This window comes from Poecilia latipinna, unplaced genomic scaffold (assembly GCF_001443285.1).
Source record: "Poecilia latipinna isolate Pla-1442-1.1 unplaced genomic scaffold, P_latipinna-1.0 Scaffold1070, whole genome shotgun sequence".
NCBI classification, from domain to species: domain Eukaryota; kingdom Metazoa; phylum Chordata; class Actinopteri; order Cyprinodontiformes; family Poeciliidae; genus Poecilia; species Poecilia latipinna.
Window position 1 is genome coordinate 117522 of NW_015113686.1, and position 14446 is coordinate 131967.

Here is a 14446-nt window from a genome sequence, read left to right on the forward strand (position 1 = left end):
TCCAGGGCTCAGGGCTATTAAGATAGTGGTCATAATGTTATGCCAACTTGATGAAAATGTGCAAAGACTTAATCAGTGTGTCTGATAAGCAAAGTCTATCTGCAGCATAAAGAATAGACTTATTTTTACACACAGGTCTCCTTCTTTTTTTTTTTTTTTTTTTTTTTTTTGCTTGGTCTGATTAATAATTAATATCTCAAGACCTGGTAAGGACCTGTTAAAATACTTAAAACAGAAACTGTGGTGAATGGTGTACTTTGAGTGAGCTCCTTCCAACTGATAATAAAATACTGTTAATAAAGTGTGATGCTAGACTTCACACATTTTATGTGAACAGTTCCCTGCCTGCCTGCAGCCATCAAACATCACGTAAGAAGCGCTTTATGACATTTTACGCCTAAAAAACAATGTGCTGCTTTATTCGGTGTGTGTGCAATGAGCATGCGCCAGCTTCGTAAGACTAAATGACAACTTTTAACACTTATGTCTGTCACATTCCTACTGAAGTTTCCCTCAAAAAGACGCACTATGGTGCTCTACAATACCCACTGTAAAAGTTGTATTTTTTGTTAAATTGGGAAAATATGTTGGAATTGGTCGTACTGTATAAGTACAATGAGCCTGTTTTATTTTGAATAGTTTTTTTTGTGTGTTTTCCACAGAGAGCTGACAGCAGCATAACGGACTGTGTTAGTTATTCCATCACTTCTTTCCCTTACCGCCCACTCCCCACCACACAACTGTTCCGTGGGTTTCTTTTTTTAGAAATTAGCACCCTCGGTTTCTTTAAAGAAAAAAAAAACCGCTCCCCTACCTGGACATAATTGCTTTCGCAGTATTCCGCTACTCTTTCCAGATTGGTAAAACTGTCCAGTAACGCTCTCCGTCCCGCAGGAATTTCCTCCTCCAGCAGCATCTGTAGCTCCGCCATCTTTACATAGTCCTTACTACTAACGGCTGCGGCTCGCGCTGACTGGATGCATCCTGCTGCATTCCAGGGCTGTGGGAACTTTCACAACTACGACGAGATACCTTGGAAATGTTGGGGAAATGTATTATAAGGGCCATTTTTTGCCCGTGAAATTACTTCTTTCGACCCTTTACCATGAGACAAGAATGGTAAAATAAATAAATAAATAAATAAACTGTAAATTGTATGTTTATTTCTTTTAGTAAGGTGGCAACAGTCCAAATCCTTTTTAATGTGTTGGATCTTTAATGACGTGCAAATGTAATAGTTTTGGCCCCCTGACGAACCTTTGGGTGGGTATGAATGTGTGCATTACGGTTGTTTTTTTTATTACGAAATTTACGGCTGTAATCACAGATAATTTGTAGAATATATTAAATCATAAACAACCAGCACAAAACTTCTGTTTGTCTTAAGTTGTGTGGGTTTTGCATTTTGGACACTTAAAAACAAAATCCTGAAGAACTACATCTTGTCTACTTTGATATCAATACAGAATGTGAGATATTATTCCATCACTTCTAATTTTCATTGATTTAGGTACAGTCTAAAAGCACAGGTTAAACATATCTTGACTATTTTGCAGACGTGCAAATTAGTGTGCTGTTTTTTCTTTGAATTAAGAAAATCAAAATATTTTACATGAGACTGTAAAATAGTTTAACTTCAAAACTGTTTGGTTCAGATTCCCCTGCAGTCAAACATTCTCAATCCACACAGCAGTTACTGTACATAAACACATTTATTTACAAAATAACATTTAGCAAACAAATAATACATATTTACTCGTACAAAATCATACATCATTGTATTTTGAGTCTAGTACACGGGCTGACAGATATTCAACACGTCTGGTTTTAGGCAGGGATGTCCAGGTTTTCATCTCCTCTAGGGAAACCCTCCACCTCCATCGTCATCAAAAATTCTGCTCACACACAAAAAAAGCAAAATCTTTTTGAGTATTGGGTTCATTGCGACCAAGCCGTATAGTGTATATAATAATAACTGTAGTGCCATCTAGTGGTAGAACGACAAACACCACGATGATGAGCAATTATGATGTACTAAAAGGATGACAGGAAAAAATCTCTTTGTAATCTAGCAGCATACATTGCAAGGGGGCTTCATTTTATCCGTTTTTTTTTAAATATTAATATTATTTCAATATCAAAATAAGACCAGCTCTTAAGAAATGTATGTAATAGAGAAAAAAATGCAATTAATAAGAAAGTATTTCCTAACAGATTTTTATTCTGGATCTTATCCAGGCTTACCTTCTGTGTAGTCGATGTCTGGCCGCGTGGACACAACAGCCCATGCCACGCCCACCAACAGCGCCACCACCAGGTTGACCACGATCCACGGCCGCAAGATCTGCTGCTCGGAGCCTTGAGGCCTGCAAGTAAAAAAACATTAAAAATCAAGTCTAATTCAGTTCCTGAATGAAGACAACTGATGGGAGACAATCTTTTATAAATATTTTTTAAAAGGTACGTTGCATTTAGTTTGGATCTTAAGGACCGAGTCGCCCAAGATGGACATCCACCAGAGGACGGACAAACAGACTGCATATTAATAAATCATTAAACAAATTTATGAAATATGCCTCTTAGATATTGACACCGCAGTTGAGGTAGCTGTATATAACGCAGTGCTGAAACTAAGAGGCTTCACCTAATGACAAGTGCTTGGGTGTAAAAACCAGTCAGTTGTTCTACACTTTGCTTCATATGGATTGTCACAACCCTTGGCTATTGAGAAATGGCGTAGACTCTGTTGAAGTTTGGTCTGATTTTAGCCAATCGCTAATGTTTGCGCCTTCTCAAACGTGAACGGTGCTACGCTATGAAGCTACGGAGAGCTGTAAAAAGAAAAATGTCCACCGTGAAGATAGAAGTGCTGAGTCAAGCTAGGTGGTTTGTTACGGAGAGGGGCCATGACATCTTTGCCAGTAGTAATATGTACTAAACTTTCCTCTTGCTCCAACTTGAATTGCTCAGTATTTGGAAGCGTGGTCAACACAGACTTCGTTCGATTAATCACTTCTTCCGCTGCCATTGCTAAACTACAACTAAAGGAGCTCTGTAATTCTAAATCCTTCTGTTCGCTGATCGGCCCGGATGAAATCCGTCCTGAGAAATCTAGCTCAGCGGGAGCGGAGCTGCATAAGAAGGCGATGGCCAGGCTAGGTTTTATTTAGCATTACTGAAAACCCCTTTTTCAACGTTTACACAGGATTCTGGTAGGTTTGCAAAAACTCACATTCTGAACCACACCCATTGGTCACTTTAGTAGGTAACAACTGTTCAATTTATCATCACAAAAAGCATTACAATAGTCTTTTTTCTTTTAGATTATTTTCAAAAGCGCTGAAGTCGAATGAAAAACAATAACGGATCTCACCACAGAGTCTCATTGGCCGTAGGATAAAGGTTGATGCGGTCGCTGGTCATCTGCTGGCTGAGGGACAGTATCAGGGCTATGAAATATACTGGATACACACAGAGACGGCATGAAAACATTGTCATCATCTCCACTGTCGTCGTAATCGTCATCAGACATTCGTCAAGGTCTTACAGAAGGAAGCCACGGCCACCGGGTCCAGAGTGAGGAAGCCTCTCAGGGCCATGGACGTCTTGGCCAGGTTGACCCTATGACGATATGCCCAACTTCACATGTTATTCTCAGACAGAAACGTAAATCTCTGAGGTGTTGTTTTTGCCCGCAGAGACCTGTCAAATGCGGACACGGTGCTGATGGCCAGCAGCAGGTAGAGCAGAGACTGAGCCGGGTAGGCCAGAGGGTGGTACTGCTGCAGCAGGTTGTGCAGCGTGGTCATCTGCTCGCCGGCCAGCACGTACACAACGATGATGTTCCACACCGCGTAGCCAGCCAGGAACCCATGAGAGAACAAACCGACCACCCTGCAGGTGGAAGACACACGACCGCATTTATGTGTTTAATTTATAGACCTGCTGTTGCTTCGTGAGCGGCTTGCCTGGATTGATCGTTTCTGGTTTTCCATCCGTACCGGACACCAAGCGGTCTCTTTTCGAGGACAATAGTGTTTTAAATATGAACTTATTGCTACAAAGATATTCTTCAGTGAACTAGTCAGTGGACATGTCTTCCAGAGAGAGGTTCAGTTTCCCTTTTCTACCCCTGAACCCCACTGTAGCTTTGTCATAACAACTGAGCAAACAGCTTGGGATATTTGAAGTGAAAAGGAGCTATCATGCTACATGCTTGTTTTGGCTCACACGTCTCAACGAACCTGAAGCCATTGTGAACCTTCAGAGAGACGTCCCTGGTGGTCCAGATCTGCCTGGGGTCCATGTAGTCCTCAGTCAGCTCCAAGTGCCTGAGCTGCTCCACTCGGTCGGCCTGGAAACGCCCTGCGCACACACAGGTTACCCTCACACACAAAGACTAACACGTTCTGGAGACTTCTGCAGAAACTGCCTTGGAAACGTTGTTGTGCAAAAGTTCTGGGTCAACCCCAAATTCAATTCAAATTCAAAAAATACTTTATTGATCCCAAAGGAAAACTAAACACTGTTGTAACTCATGTTAATTCATATTCTTCAAAGAGTTACTAGTGATGGCTGTTGGCGGGAAAGATCTCAATGGATGTAAACCAGTCGTTTGAAATAAGAAAAATGTCTGACTTTTTCAATGAAAAATTGAAAGAGGAACTCCAACACCTTTCACATATCAGATTCCCACTCACGGTTCCTCTCCACAAAAACTTTGCCGACCGGCTGGCTGTGTCCGTGCGGGGCGGAGAACAGGGAATGCTGCGGGATGGGAGACTGAGCGTCGGTGATGATGTCTTCGTCTTCGGCTTCCAGATCGTTGCTGTAGTGCTCTGTTGCCTTCGCCTTCCTGTCACGGGAGAAAGCAAAGAGGAGTTTGAAGGAAAAAATAACCAGAAACCAGCAAACTATAAATAACCGTAGAAAAGTGTGAAGACAAGCGAATCAGTTCCAGCTCAGAAAGACGAACTGCGAAACATAAACGTTACGATGATGGATGAAGGCCACTGTAGATAGAAAATCACAAAAGGAGTAAATTTACACCAAAATACTCAGAAATGTTGCGATCAATTCTGAAATTTCTTAGAAACATCTTGGAAATTTCTGGAAAGTTGAAAATTTGCACACAAAAAAACCCCTCATATTTTACGATTAATCTCAGAAATTTTCTAGAAAAATACTGGGAAACTTCTTGTTTTTAAAAGTAAAAACTTTTTGACTTAGGAAATTTCTGAGTTTCAAAATTCAAAATCTTTCTAGAGGATACTTACAAATTTCTTATTTTCAAAAGTCAAACATTTTTGACTTTTGAAACAGACAGATAATTTACGAAATTATTCTAAAAATTAATGAGTTTTTTGGTGAAAATCTACTTTTTTTTCAGTCTACAACGGCCATAATATACGCCGTTGTAAAATGTTGAAAACTCTTTCAACATTTTATTATTTGAATCAGATTCGACATTAAAATTAATTTTTTTTTTAAATTATTGATAAACAATAACCGAAAATGATGTTTTCCACCAAAACAACCAACTGTTTGATTTACATTTTTGACATTGCTTTGGGTAAAAGTCAGCTCATAGTTGCTTCATATGAGTCCATCAGAGTCTCGTTTAACTTCTAATCAACGCATTTCTTAGTTAATCTTTACTGTATTTATAATTGAAGCTGCTAAGTTGTTCTCACTTCTACATTCACTGGTTGTTTTTAATCAGTAACTCTTGAACTTCCTCTGCTGCCATCAGATCAGTCTGATGTTTTAAATCCTGCTGCAGTTACTGGTACTTACTTCTTCCTTTTTGTCTTCCTGGTGACGGCGACAGTCATCTCCTCTCCTTCCCCGTCCGCCTCGGCCGTGTTGCCGTTTGGTACATCCCCGTGTTCTGTTTCCTGATCTGTCCGAGCGACACACAGCCACACACTCTCTGTGACAGGCACTCTGCTCAGTTCATCGCGCCTTGAGGAGGGCCTTAGCGCTGTCAATCACCCTTGTGTACCTCTGCCCCGTTTCTCTCTGCTACTCTGCAGCGAGTTCTTGTCATGAATGCTAAGGCGAGTTAGCATAACCACAAATGACAACGGATACATGGTTTTCCTGGAATGGTAATTTGCTTCTCTGCTATTAGCACATTTAGCATCATGTATACAAGCATGATTGACAGCGCTAAGACCTACTTCTTAGCTCTGATTGGTTGTTTTTGATGCATTTCTTCAGCTGGCAATAGTAACTCAGGGTAAAACAAATAGATTTTTTTTCAAAGATTATCTGTTAAAAAAAAAACAAAAAAAAACAAAACTCATTTTTTGGAAGTTTCATACTGCAGCCTAAAAGATAGACTTGATTCCAACCCAGCAGTTACTGCCTCTTTTAGTGCAAATGTTCATACCAATGGTTGACGCCTTTTTCTTCTTCTTCTTCTTGTGCGGCGCTGCGTCGTGCAGATCCGGGGTCAGATGGTCTCTGCTGTCGGAGTTACTCCTGTCCTCCATCTCCACCTCCAGCCCCACTGCAGCACAAAACACGGAGTGAAGCAACAACACAGCAGGCGAGCGGGTGGAGCTGCTGCAGGTGGAGCACGCTCACCTTCGCCCTGCTCCTCTGCCTCAGTCACCTCCTTCTTCGCTTTCTTCTTCTTGCTCTTCACTGTCGGCATGGCGACGTCTCCCTGCGAAAACGCCCGGAGCTCAGTGAACGCCGCCGAAGGTGCGTGAGGACCGCGTCGCGAGGTCGCCACCTCTCCAGGAGTAATTTAGGTCACTAGATGATTGTTTAATGAGGATTTCGAAGGCGGCCGGGCGGTGCCGCATGCTAGAGATAACTGGATTAGCCGGAGGACAGGTGGCGGGGCAACGCTTTAGGAAACGGATCAAAAAGCACGAAGCATGCAGCTTCCCACCGGGGTTAGTTTCATGTACCTATCAGTTCCATCTGCCGATATCTTTAAAGGGGCAGTATTGTATATTTCCCAGTCACGTAGAGTAGCTTAATAAGACAATCAATTAACTATGAAATTGCTGTAAATTTCAAACAAGGCTTAAAAGAAATTTGACTTCTGGAAGCTGGGCCTTTGTCTCTTTAAGAAACTCCTGCTCTTTCTGAAACTCCGCCTTCAGGAAGTCATCACAACCTGTCATCACAACGTTAAAAGGTTAAAGTTGTTAACAAAGGGTCAACAACATTAACCCTTTAATGTTAAGCTCAGCAGATTCGCAGTTCCAACAGATGCTTGCTAATTGCTGCCGACTAGTCTGAAGGAGCTGAGTGGAGGAATCGCAGGGGAGGAGAGCTCTGTAAGAAGGAAGCTTGGAAAGCTGAATGGTTGCCATAGAAATTAAAGGATTTCTCAAACACGCATGAAAGAATCAAGGCAACACTGCAGGTTTTTGATGAGGGAATAGCAACATAACATGATTGAAAGTTCAAGAAAGCCATAATTATGTAACACTGTCCCTTTAAAGAAAGCAATCAGATGATGTTTCACAATTGATTTTTCAAAAGTCAAGTCTCAGGTCTAACTGTCAGAATCAAGTTTTAAATCTCTGACTGATGAAATTCTAGCTTTCTAGTCCACCTGCAGCACCGCAGTACTGTCAGAGTCCAGAGCCCTTTAGTTAACACACTATCATCTGACAAACATGTTTGTCATTTAAAAAAAAACATCTCTAAAAAAGTATGTTTTCATCTTCAGTAAAGTGATAAAGTGTGACATTTACCCTAGAAGTAGTGTCTAAAAATCATGTTCAGAAAATATTAATAAAAACAGATTAACACTTGCTTGTGTTAATCTATTTTTACAAGCTAATCAAACATAAAATCTTACCAAGTATTTTTATTCTAGTTTCTAGTGCAAATATCTCGGTACACTTGAAATAAGACAAAACTAACTTACAGTTATGTTTTCAGCAAAATATATGAGCTTGTTTTTGGTAAGTAATTCCTCAATATTGATGAAAAAGAACAAGTTTTGCTGGCCAATTATTTCAGTTATAACCAGACATTTCCCTATTATAAGTGAACTAATCTGCCAGTTGAACTGGTACTCACATGTCAGAGTCGTGGCCTGTAGTTTACACACTGCTTTTACCCCTGAATACATGGGAGAGAGATTTTCAATAAGATTTGAGCTGTAAACCATGAGACTGTAAGTCTTGAGTGTTTGGAGCAGGAGTCCAAGTTGAGTCTGAAGTCTTTGAAAAAAAAAAGTCATGATGATTGCATCAAATTTAGTCTTTAACTCTGGCTTAAACACCATCACACCCAGTGAATTTATTTATTTTCATTAAAGTTATGCTACTGTGAGACTCTTGTGCCAGTCCATACCTATCGACGTTTAATCAAAACTTGAAAACTCTTTAACTGTTTTAGGGATTGGAAATTAAAGGACGTTCTGATAAAATCTTGTAGCAGTATTGCCATTACAAAAAAATATTCTTGTGTATGCTCACCTGAACCGCTGAGTGTCTGTAGAGATAAAATCCTGCAGTTTGTCCCTCTGTGTGTTGATCTTATCAAGGTAAAGGAGAAAAACTCATCTTCCTGCCCTTTATCCTTTATCTTTCAGCTCTCTGGTTGGGTTTAATCGTAGAACTGCCTTCAAACTGACTTCTGGACTGTCTGGATGGAAAGCTAGACGCCTAAACAAAAGGTGAGGAGTTAAACTTATAGCTGAAAGGAGGCACAGACACAGGAGGTCTGCGCCTCCCGAACTCCTCTCAGGGTTTAGAGTGGATCATGTGCTGAGCCCTGCAAGGTCCTGGAGGTTTTCTGATTGGCTCATCAGATGTGATGTCACCCACAACAGGAAATTATTTGTTATATCTCAATTGCTGTCCTTAAAATACAGTGTTGTGACAAGATTGTCCTTCCGTCAATCAGTTTATACTTTCCTCTTGCTTAGAAAAACGAGCTAGAATAGATTTTTTTAAAAAATTTTTTTGTTGTTGTTGTTTTAAAAAACATACCGCTTTAGAAATCTTTTACAAAATGCATCTAGGAAAATTCAGAAGTACCATAAAGATGGTAGCGGCTCCTCCTATTGGAGTTTATTTAACATTTTGATCACCAGCTACACACAAAATGTGCTGAGTGTTAAATATCATGAGTCAGATGTTGGTGTAAGAAAATATTTCTATCACACATTTCAGACAGAGGTTTGTTTACTGCGTGAAAAAAACCCACTCAGGTAAAAATGAGGGGGGTAAACAGCTTGAAGTGAATGAAGCAGCAGAAACTCTATGTGAGTTTAACAGGGTCCAGGGGGAAAAAAGGGGCTGACATGGCAGAAACCAGGTCAGTAGAATAAATCCTATTAGAACAACACACAGGCAAACACATGCTGCTCTTACATTAAATACTGTAATGTGCACACATGACAACAGTCGCGAGTTTTTTCAGCTTTACTTCCCCGTCAAACAAAACTGTCAACAATAATGACAATAAAACCTAAGGTTAAGCTCATCCCCTGTCATTGTATCAGATAAAATACCCACTCAAACCATGCAGAGACACCTTCCTCTCCTCCCCCCGCCTCACTTCCTGTCCTCTGGTATGCCGCTCTACGCTCGCCGTCACCCGGGTGTGTTTAGATGGATGACAGTCGGTCCAGCATGATACAGTGAGCAGACACTACTAATCCTCCGGTTAAATCGCCTGAGCATCATCTGTCCAGCAGGGGATTAACCTGAGAACCACACAGGGGTCAACTCACAATGCCTGAACCAAACGCAGGGTGCCGTAGCCACGGAGACGGGGTCCTTCAGTCGGTACTGGGGATCCAAACATACATATCCGAATCAGTGCTTGTATTATCTATTTTCAAGCCCCATTATGCCATTTTTATAACACAATCAAGTAACTATGTTACCTTCACTTGTTTGAAAAAAATCCTGTGTGTATCAAACATGACCTCAAAGGGAGAAAATATGCATAGAGCACGAGAGAGAAATGCGTCGTCTCAAAGGAGAATTGTGGCATCGTGGTTTGAGATGATGGAAAGGCAAACATCTCTGAACATGCTGATGTAAGCTGAGTCTTTGATAGAGCCTGTAAACAAGAAAAATTAGACAACAGCAGCAGTCTGGTAGAACTTGAGTCCTGCTGGTTGTTAATAGGCCTGCCTGAATTCAGCTTACAGGGTGTTTCTCCATAATTTTCCGAAAAACCTCTGCAGTCAGTGACAGAATATTCTGGCTCCACAGCCTGCAGTTGAGGCGTGTGACCGCTAGGTGTCAGTGTAGCCTTTCACCTCATTCCTGATATTTTCACGCTCACTTTACAGATTATTTACACGCAGTAGGCGTCAGCAGCGGCTCATGACAGGTCGCCCTCTGCCCACCTGCGACACTGACCAGGAAGATGCTGCCATGGCAACCGCTGCTCTGCGTTCTGCCATGTTGTTTTCTCCTCACAGGTGTCATGAAATGACCTGATTCTGTCCATTAGCGCCTTCTGATTGCAGTGTGAATGATGATTAGAAGCTGAAGCAATGACTGAAACATGGATGAAACGATGTTCCAATGAATTTAAATCAGATTTTAATTTATTATAACACACAAATTAGCATATAAACATATACATTTCTCTATTTATTCTATTAACTACCCATCATGACGTTTAGAGGGGCTTTATAATTTCTCTTAAAGGGGCAGTATTGTGTAAAATCAACTTTACATCATGTTATAATGCTATTCCGCCATCAGAAACATATCAAGTGTTGCCCTGATTCTTACATGCATATTTGAGAAATCCTTCTAATCTCTCATGGCAACCATTCAGCTGTGTAAACGCCTCGGTGGACCTAGCGCCTGTGTATTTGCAGAGCTTATTATACAAACTATTTCTCTGTCCAATGCACTTGTAAACGGCTTAACGTCATGACAACATGCTGAAGGCGGAATGTTGGAAAGAGCAGGAGCTTCTTAAAGAGACAGAGGCCCAATTTCAAGGTGTCAAATTGCTTAGTCAGATTTCTTTTGATATATATATATAGCATTTTAAAACAACTGAAGGTAATATATAGTTACTTGATTGAGCTATAAAATGGCACTATGTGCCTGGAAAATACATACTGCCCCTGTAATAAATGAAAGTAGTATCTGAAAACAGTTTTTTGTAGCCATCTTTGACATAAAAGTTTGTTTTACGAGTAGAATAATTTAACACTGTGGTATTTATTTATCAGTAATTTGACAGGAATGATGTGCTTGTAAACAGCCATATTGTGGTCTATACTGTACAACTGCTCAACCTGCTAGTCAGGCAGCGCCTCAGTGACCTAAAATATGTGAAAAAGTGAAAACGGAACAAATCTGTAATGGAACAAAACCATTTTTACAGCTTTGCACTTATGAAAAAAAAAATCAGTGGAGCAGATGTCATGGAAATGGTTGAATTTTTTTCTGAATCAACAACCTTCTGTTTTATTTGGTGAATTTTGCCCCATTTGTTCACTGCTAACTTTTAATTATCATTAATTAGATGCAGTCACTGGCAGCTCCCTTCCACCCTATGTGGAGTCTCATGTAAGAGATTTCACACATAATGGCTGCCAGGTGGATGACATCAGGCCTTAGCGACGGGACGTGACAGCAGCAGCGGGTGTAAAGGAACGTCAATGCAGCTCTGTAGACAAAGGAGAGACAAAGAGCGCTGGCTAATTACAGCAGCCGTCAACAGGCTTCCTTAAAGACGGAGGCGTGCTCCCTCTGCCTCCTCACACTGCTGCCGCTCGCGTTATTTATAGTGCAGCAAGCAACACACACACACACACTCACACACACACACACACACACACACACTCACACACACACACACACCATACCACATCGGCAGCTTCAACGATTAGATGCGTTTGGCCCGGAGACACTTGGCTGCCGAGCTGATTTTCATTCTGGTTTTTTAAAAATAAGGTGATGTGAAAACCGTGGACTCCAGCATCTGAGATGTGACAACAGGGAAGAATGTAAATAACAGGGATCGTCCGCGGGGGGAGCGAGGGGGCGGCCAGGGTGTGTCCTCGGCCCCTTTCAGATGTGACACATTGCAAACCAGTGGTTGAGTAACTGCAGCTCAACTAGGAGACCTGGGACATTGCTTACACCTTTCTGACAAATAAAAATACAAAGAAATGAGTCCATATAATAGGGAATATGGTAATATGACTAACCACTCTGGGCGCCATTGTGCAGGAGGCGACATAGCAGCTGCGAAATAAAACAAAGCAATCAAAATCACATTAAGCAAAATTTTGAGTTCACTCTACTAAAGTGACCAAAAGAACAAGCAACAAAAACATCAAGTCATTTTGCCCCAAATGAGTTTTCTACTGGTTGTAAGCACAGAGCCGTTCTCCCCCATGACTCCACCATTCAGCTCCTTCAGACTAGCCAACAGCAATTAGCAAACACCTGGTGGAGCTGAACATCTGCTGAGCTCATTGTACAAGCTCCTTCTCTGCTGGTTAAAATGTTGTTAAAGGGTTAATAGAGGAGCCATGTTGTGATGACTTCCTGGAGGTGGAGTTTTAGAAAGAGCAGGACATTCTTAAAGAGACAGAGGCCCAATTTCAAGGGCCTCTCTGTCACAGCATTTTCAGAACAATTGAACAGAAACAATTAACTATGTTTCTGAAAAACATACAATACTGCCCCTTTAAAGATTCCTATTACTGTAAGCATTTCTAACAGGAGCTACTTCACTGTTTCTATAATCACGACTGGATTTATTCAGCTCTAACTCTTAATGTTAAGCCAGGTCGGTCAAAGCTGAGTGGAAAGATTCTACCTTCAACTCTTTAAAAACATTGTTTTGAATTTATAAAATCTTTATTTCTTTTTTGAAAACCTATGTTCATCTATTGTTTGTGGCCTCTTAATCCTCGAACGGCCACAGCGGCGCTCTCTCCGGGGTCCAGTGGGCGCGAGGCTAGACAGGTCGATAGTCCATTAGAGGGAAGACACACATGCTTGCACACATTCACTACTGACCTGGTGATTTAACCAAGTATGCTTGTTTTCAAACTGTAGGAAGAAGCCAGAGCGCCCAGAGTGATCCCACCCATGTACACGGAGACAATGCAAACTCCACAAAAAGAGGGATTTGGACCTTTTTTCTTTACAGCGTTTTAAAAATGAACATATCTAAGCTGTGCGTTTTTAAGTGGTTAAAAGAAAAGCTTCATTTCTATAATGACTTTGCCAACACTGTGATGAGATTACCTCCTGCTCCACCTTCTTCAAATTAAACCAAATTGATGTCAAACGTTTGTGCAGCACAAATTTTCGTTTGTGCTGCTATCATCTTAAATGTGTTAATCAATGTTTCCAGAGGTCATCAAAGGTCAACCAGCCCCGCCACATTAACTAAATCAAATGAAACATGGTGTCAGTGAGCTCTGCTATATTTGTGGAGCACAAATTTTTGATTGTGCAGTTAGAATTTTTAAGTTAAAAAAATGTAGATCTCAGAGGTCACCAGAGGTCACCAGAGATCAACATGCTCCCAAATTAGCAAAATCAAACAAAATTTATATAAATTAATCATGTTATGTTTGTGCTGCTTTGTGCATCTAAAGTATTTGTAGCAAAGTTGATTTGCAGGATTTTTTTTGAAAGTGTGGCTGGGGAGGAAAAAAGTTGACCTCTGGAAACATTTATCAATATATTTTAAATGATAGCGCCACAAATGGAAATTTGTGCTGCAAAAACATTTAACATTTGACAGCAATTTTGTGTAATTTGAAGAAGTTTGGGGTCTGGCTGACCTCTGATGACCTCTCAAATATTTACTACTATCTTTGAAGGCTTAGCAGCACAAAGAACATTTTTAGCTGCACAAACGTTTGACACCAATTTCATGAAATGTGAAAAAGGTTGACCTTTGGTGACCTCTGGAAACATTTTTTTATATATTTTAAATGATAGCTGCACAAATTAAAATTTGTGCTGCAATAACATTTGACACCAATTTTGTGTAATTGAAGAAGTTCAGGGTCTGGCTGACCTTTGATGACCTCTCAAAACATTTACTAATATCTTTAAACTGACTGCGGCACAAACAAAAAATGTTGCTGCACAAACGTTTGGCACAAATTTTGGTTTATGTCTTATGGTTTGAGGTTTTTCTATATTAATATTGGAGAAATGGTGTAGAAATCAAACAGGCTGCTCTCCATCTGTGAGAAGCATGCTGGTTTGCTGCAGGAAGCAGACATCACGGCATCACAATTTGTAATGAATCACAAAATAAATCATCCTGGATTTGTTTTTCTGTCCTCTAATAATCCACCTGTTTCATTCAGTTATTCTAAAAAGTTCTTTCGTCACTCTGATTTCCAGGACAGTCATATATATAAAAGGCTGTTTGGGCTTTCCTGATACAAATGTAAACATTTTCGGGGCGTTCTGGTAATTTCATAAATTTTTGACCAATTACATCCATC

At 40.6% G+C, this 14446-nt stretch overlaps 2 protein-coding genes across 5 annotated transcripts in view; both read right to left on the reverse strand.

Annotated features, from left to right (window-relative positions):
- LOC106959332 (abl interactor 2-like) overlaps positions 1-972 on the reverse strand; it is a 43610-nt gene extending 42638 nt beyond the window's left edge. Inside the window, exon 1 of one of the 4 annotated variants that reach the window (XM_015051845.1) lies at positions 815-972. In XM_015051845.1, the coding sequence (XP_014907331.1) occupies positions 815-931 (117 nt within the window). In that variant the 5' untranslated portion in view covers positions 932-972. The remainder of the gene's footprint in view (positions 1-814) is intronic. The other 3 variants (XM_015051844.1, XM_015051843.1, XM_015051842.1) reach the window with 3 other exon arrangements.
- Positions 973-1693: 721 nt separating this feature from the next.
- Positions 1694-6907, reverse strand: LOC106959340 (transmembrane protein 237A-like). Its single transcript, XM_015051857.1, is given in 11 exon segments — positions 1694-1895; positions 2245-2366; positions 3374-3461; positions 3548-3621; positions 3703-3894; positions 4245-4365; positions 4701-4855; positions 5797-5902; positions 6395-6514; positions 6592-6695; positions 6697-6907. Coding segments are annotated over 11 exon segments (1269 nt in total). The 5' UTR covers positions 6816-6907; the 3' UTR covers positions 1694-1827.
- Between the last annotated feature and the right edge of the window lie 7539 nt (positions 6908-14446).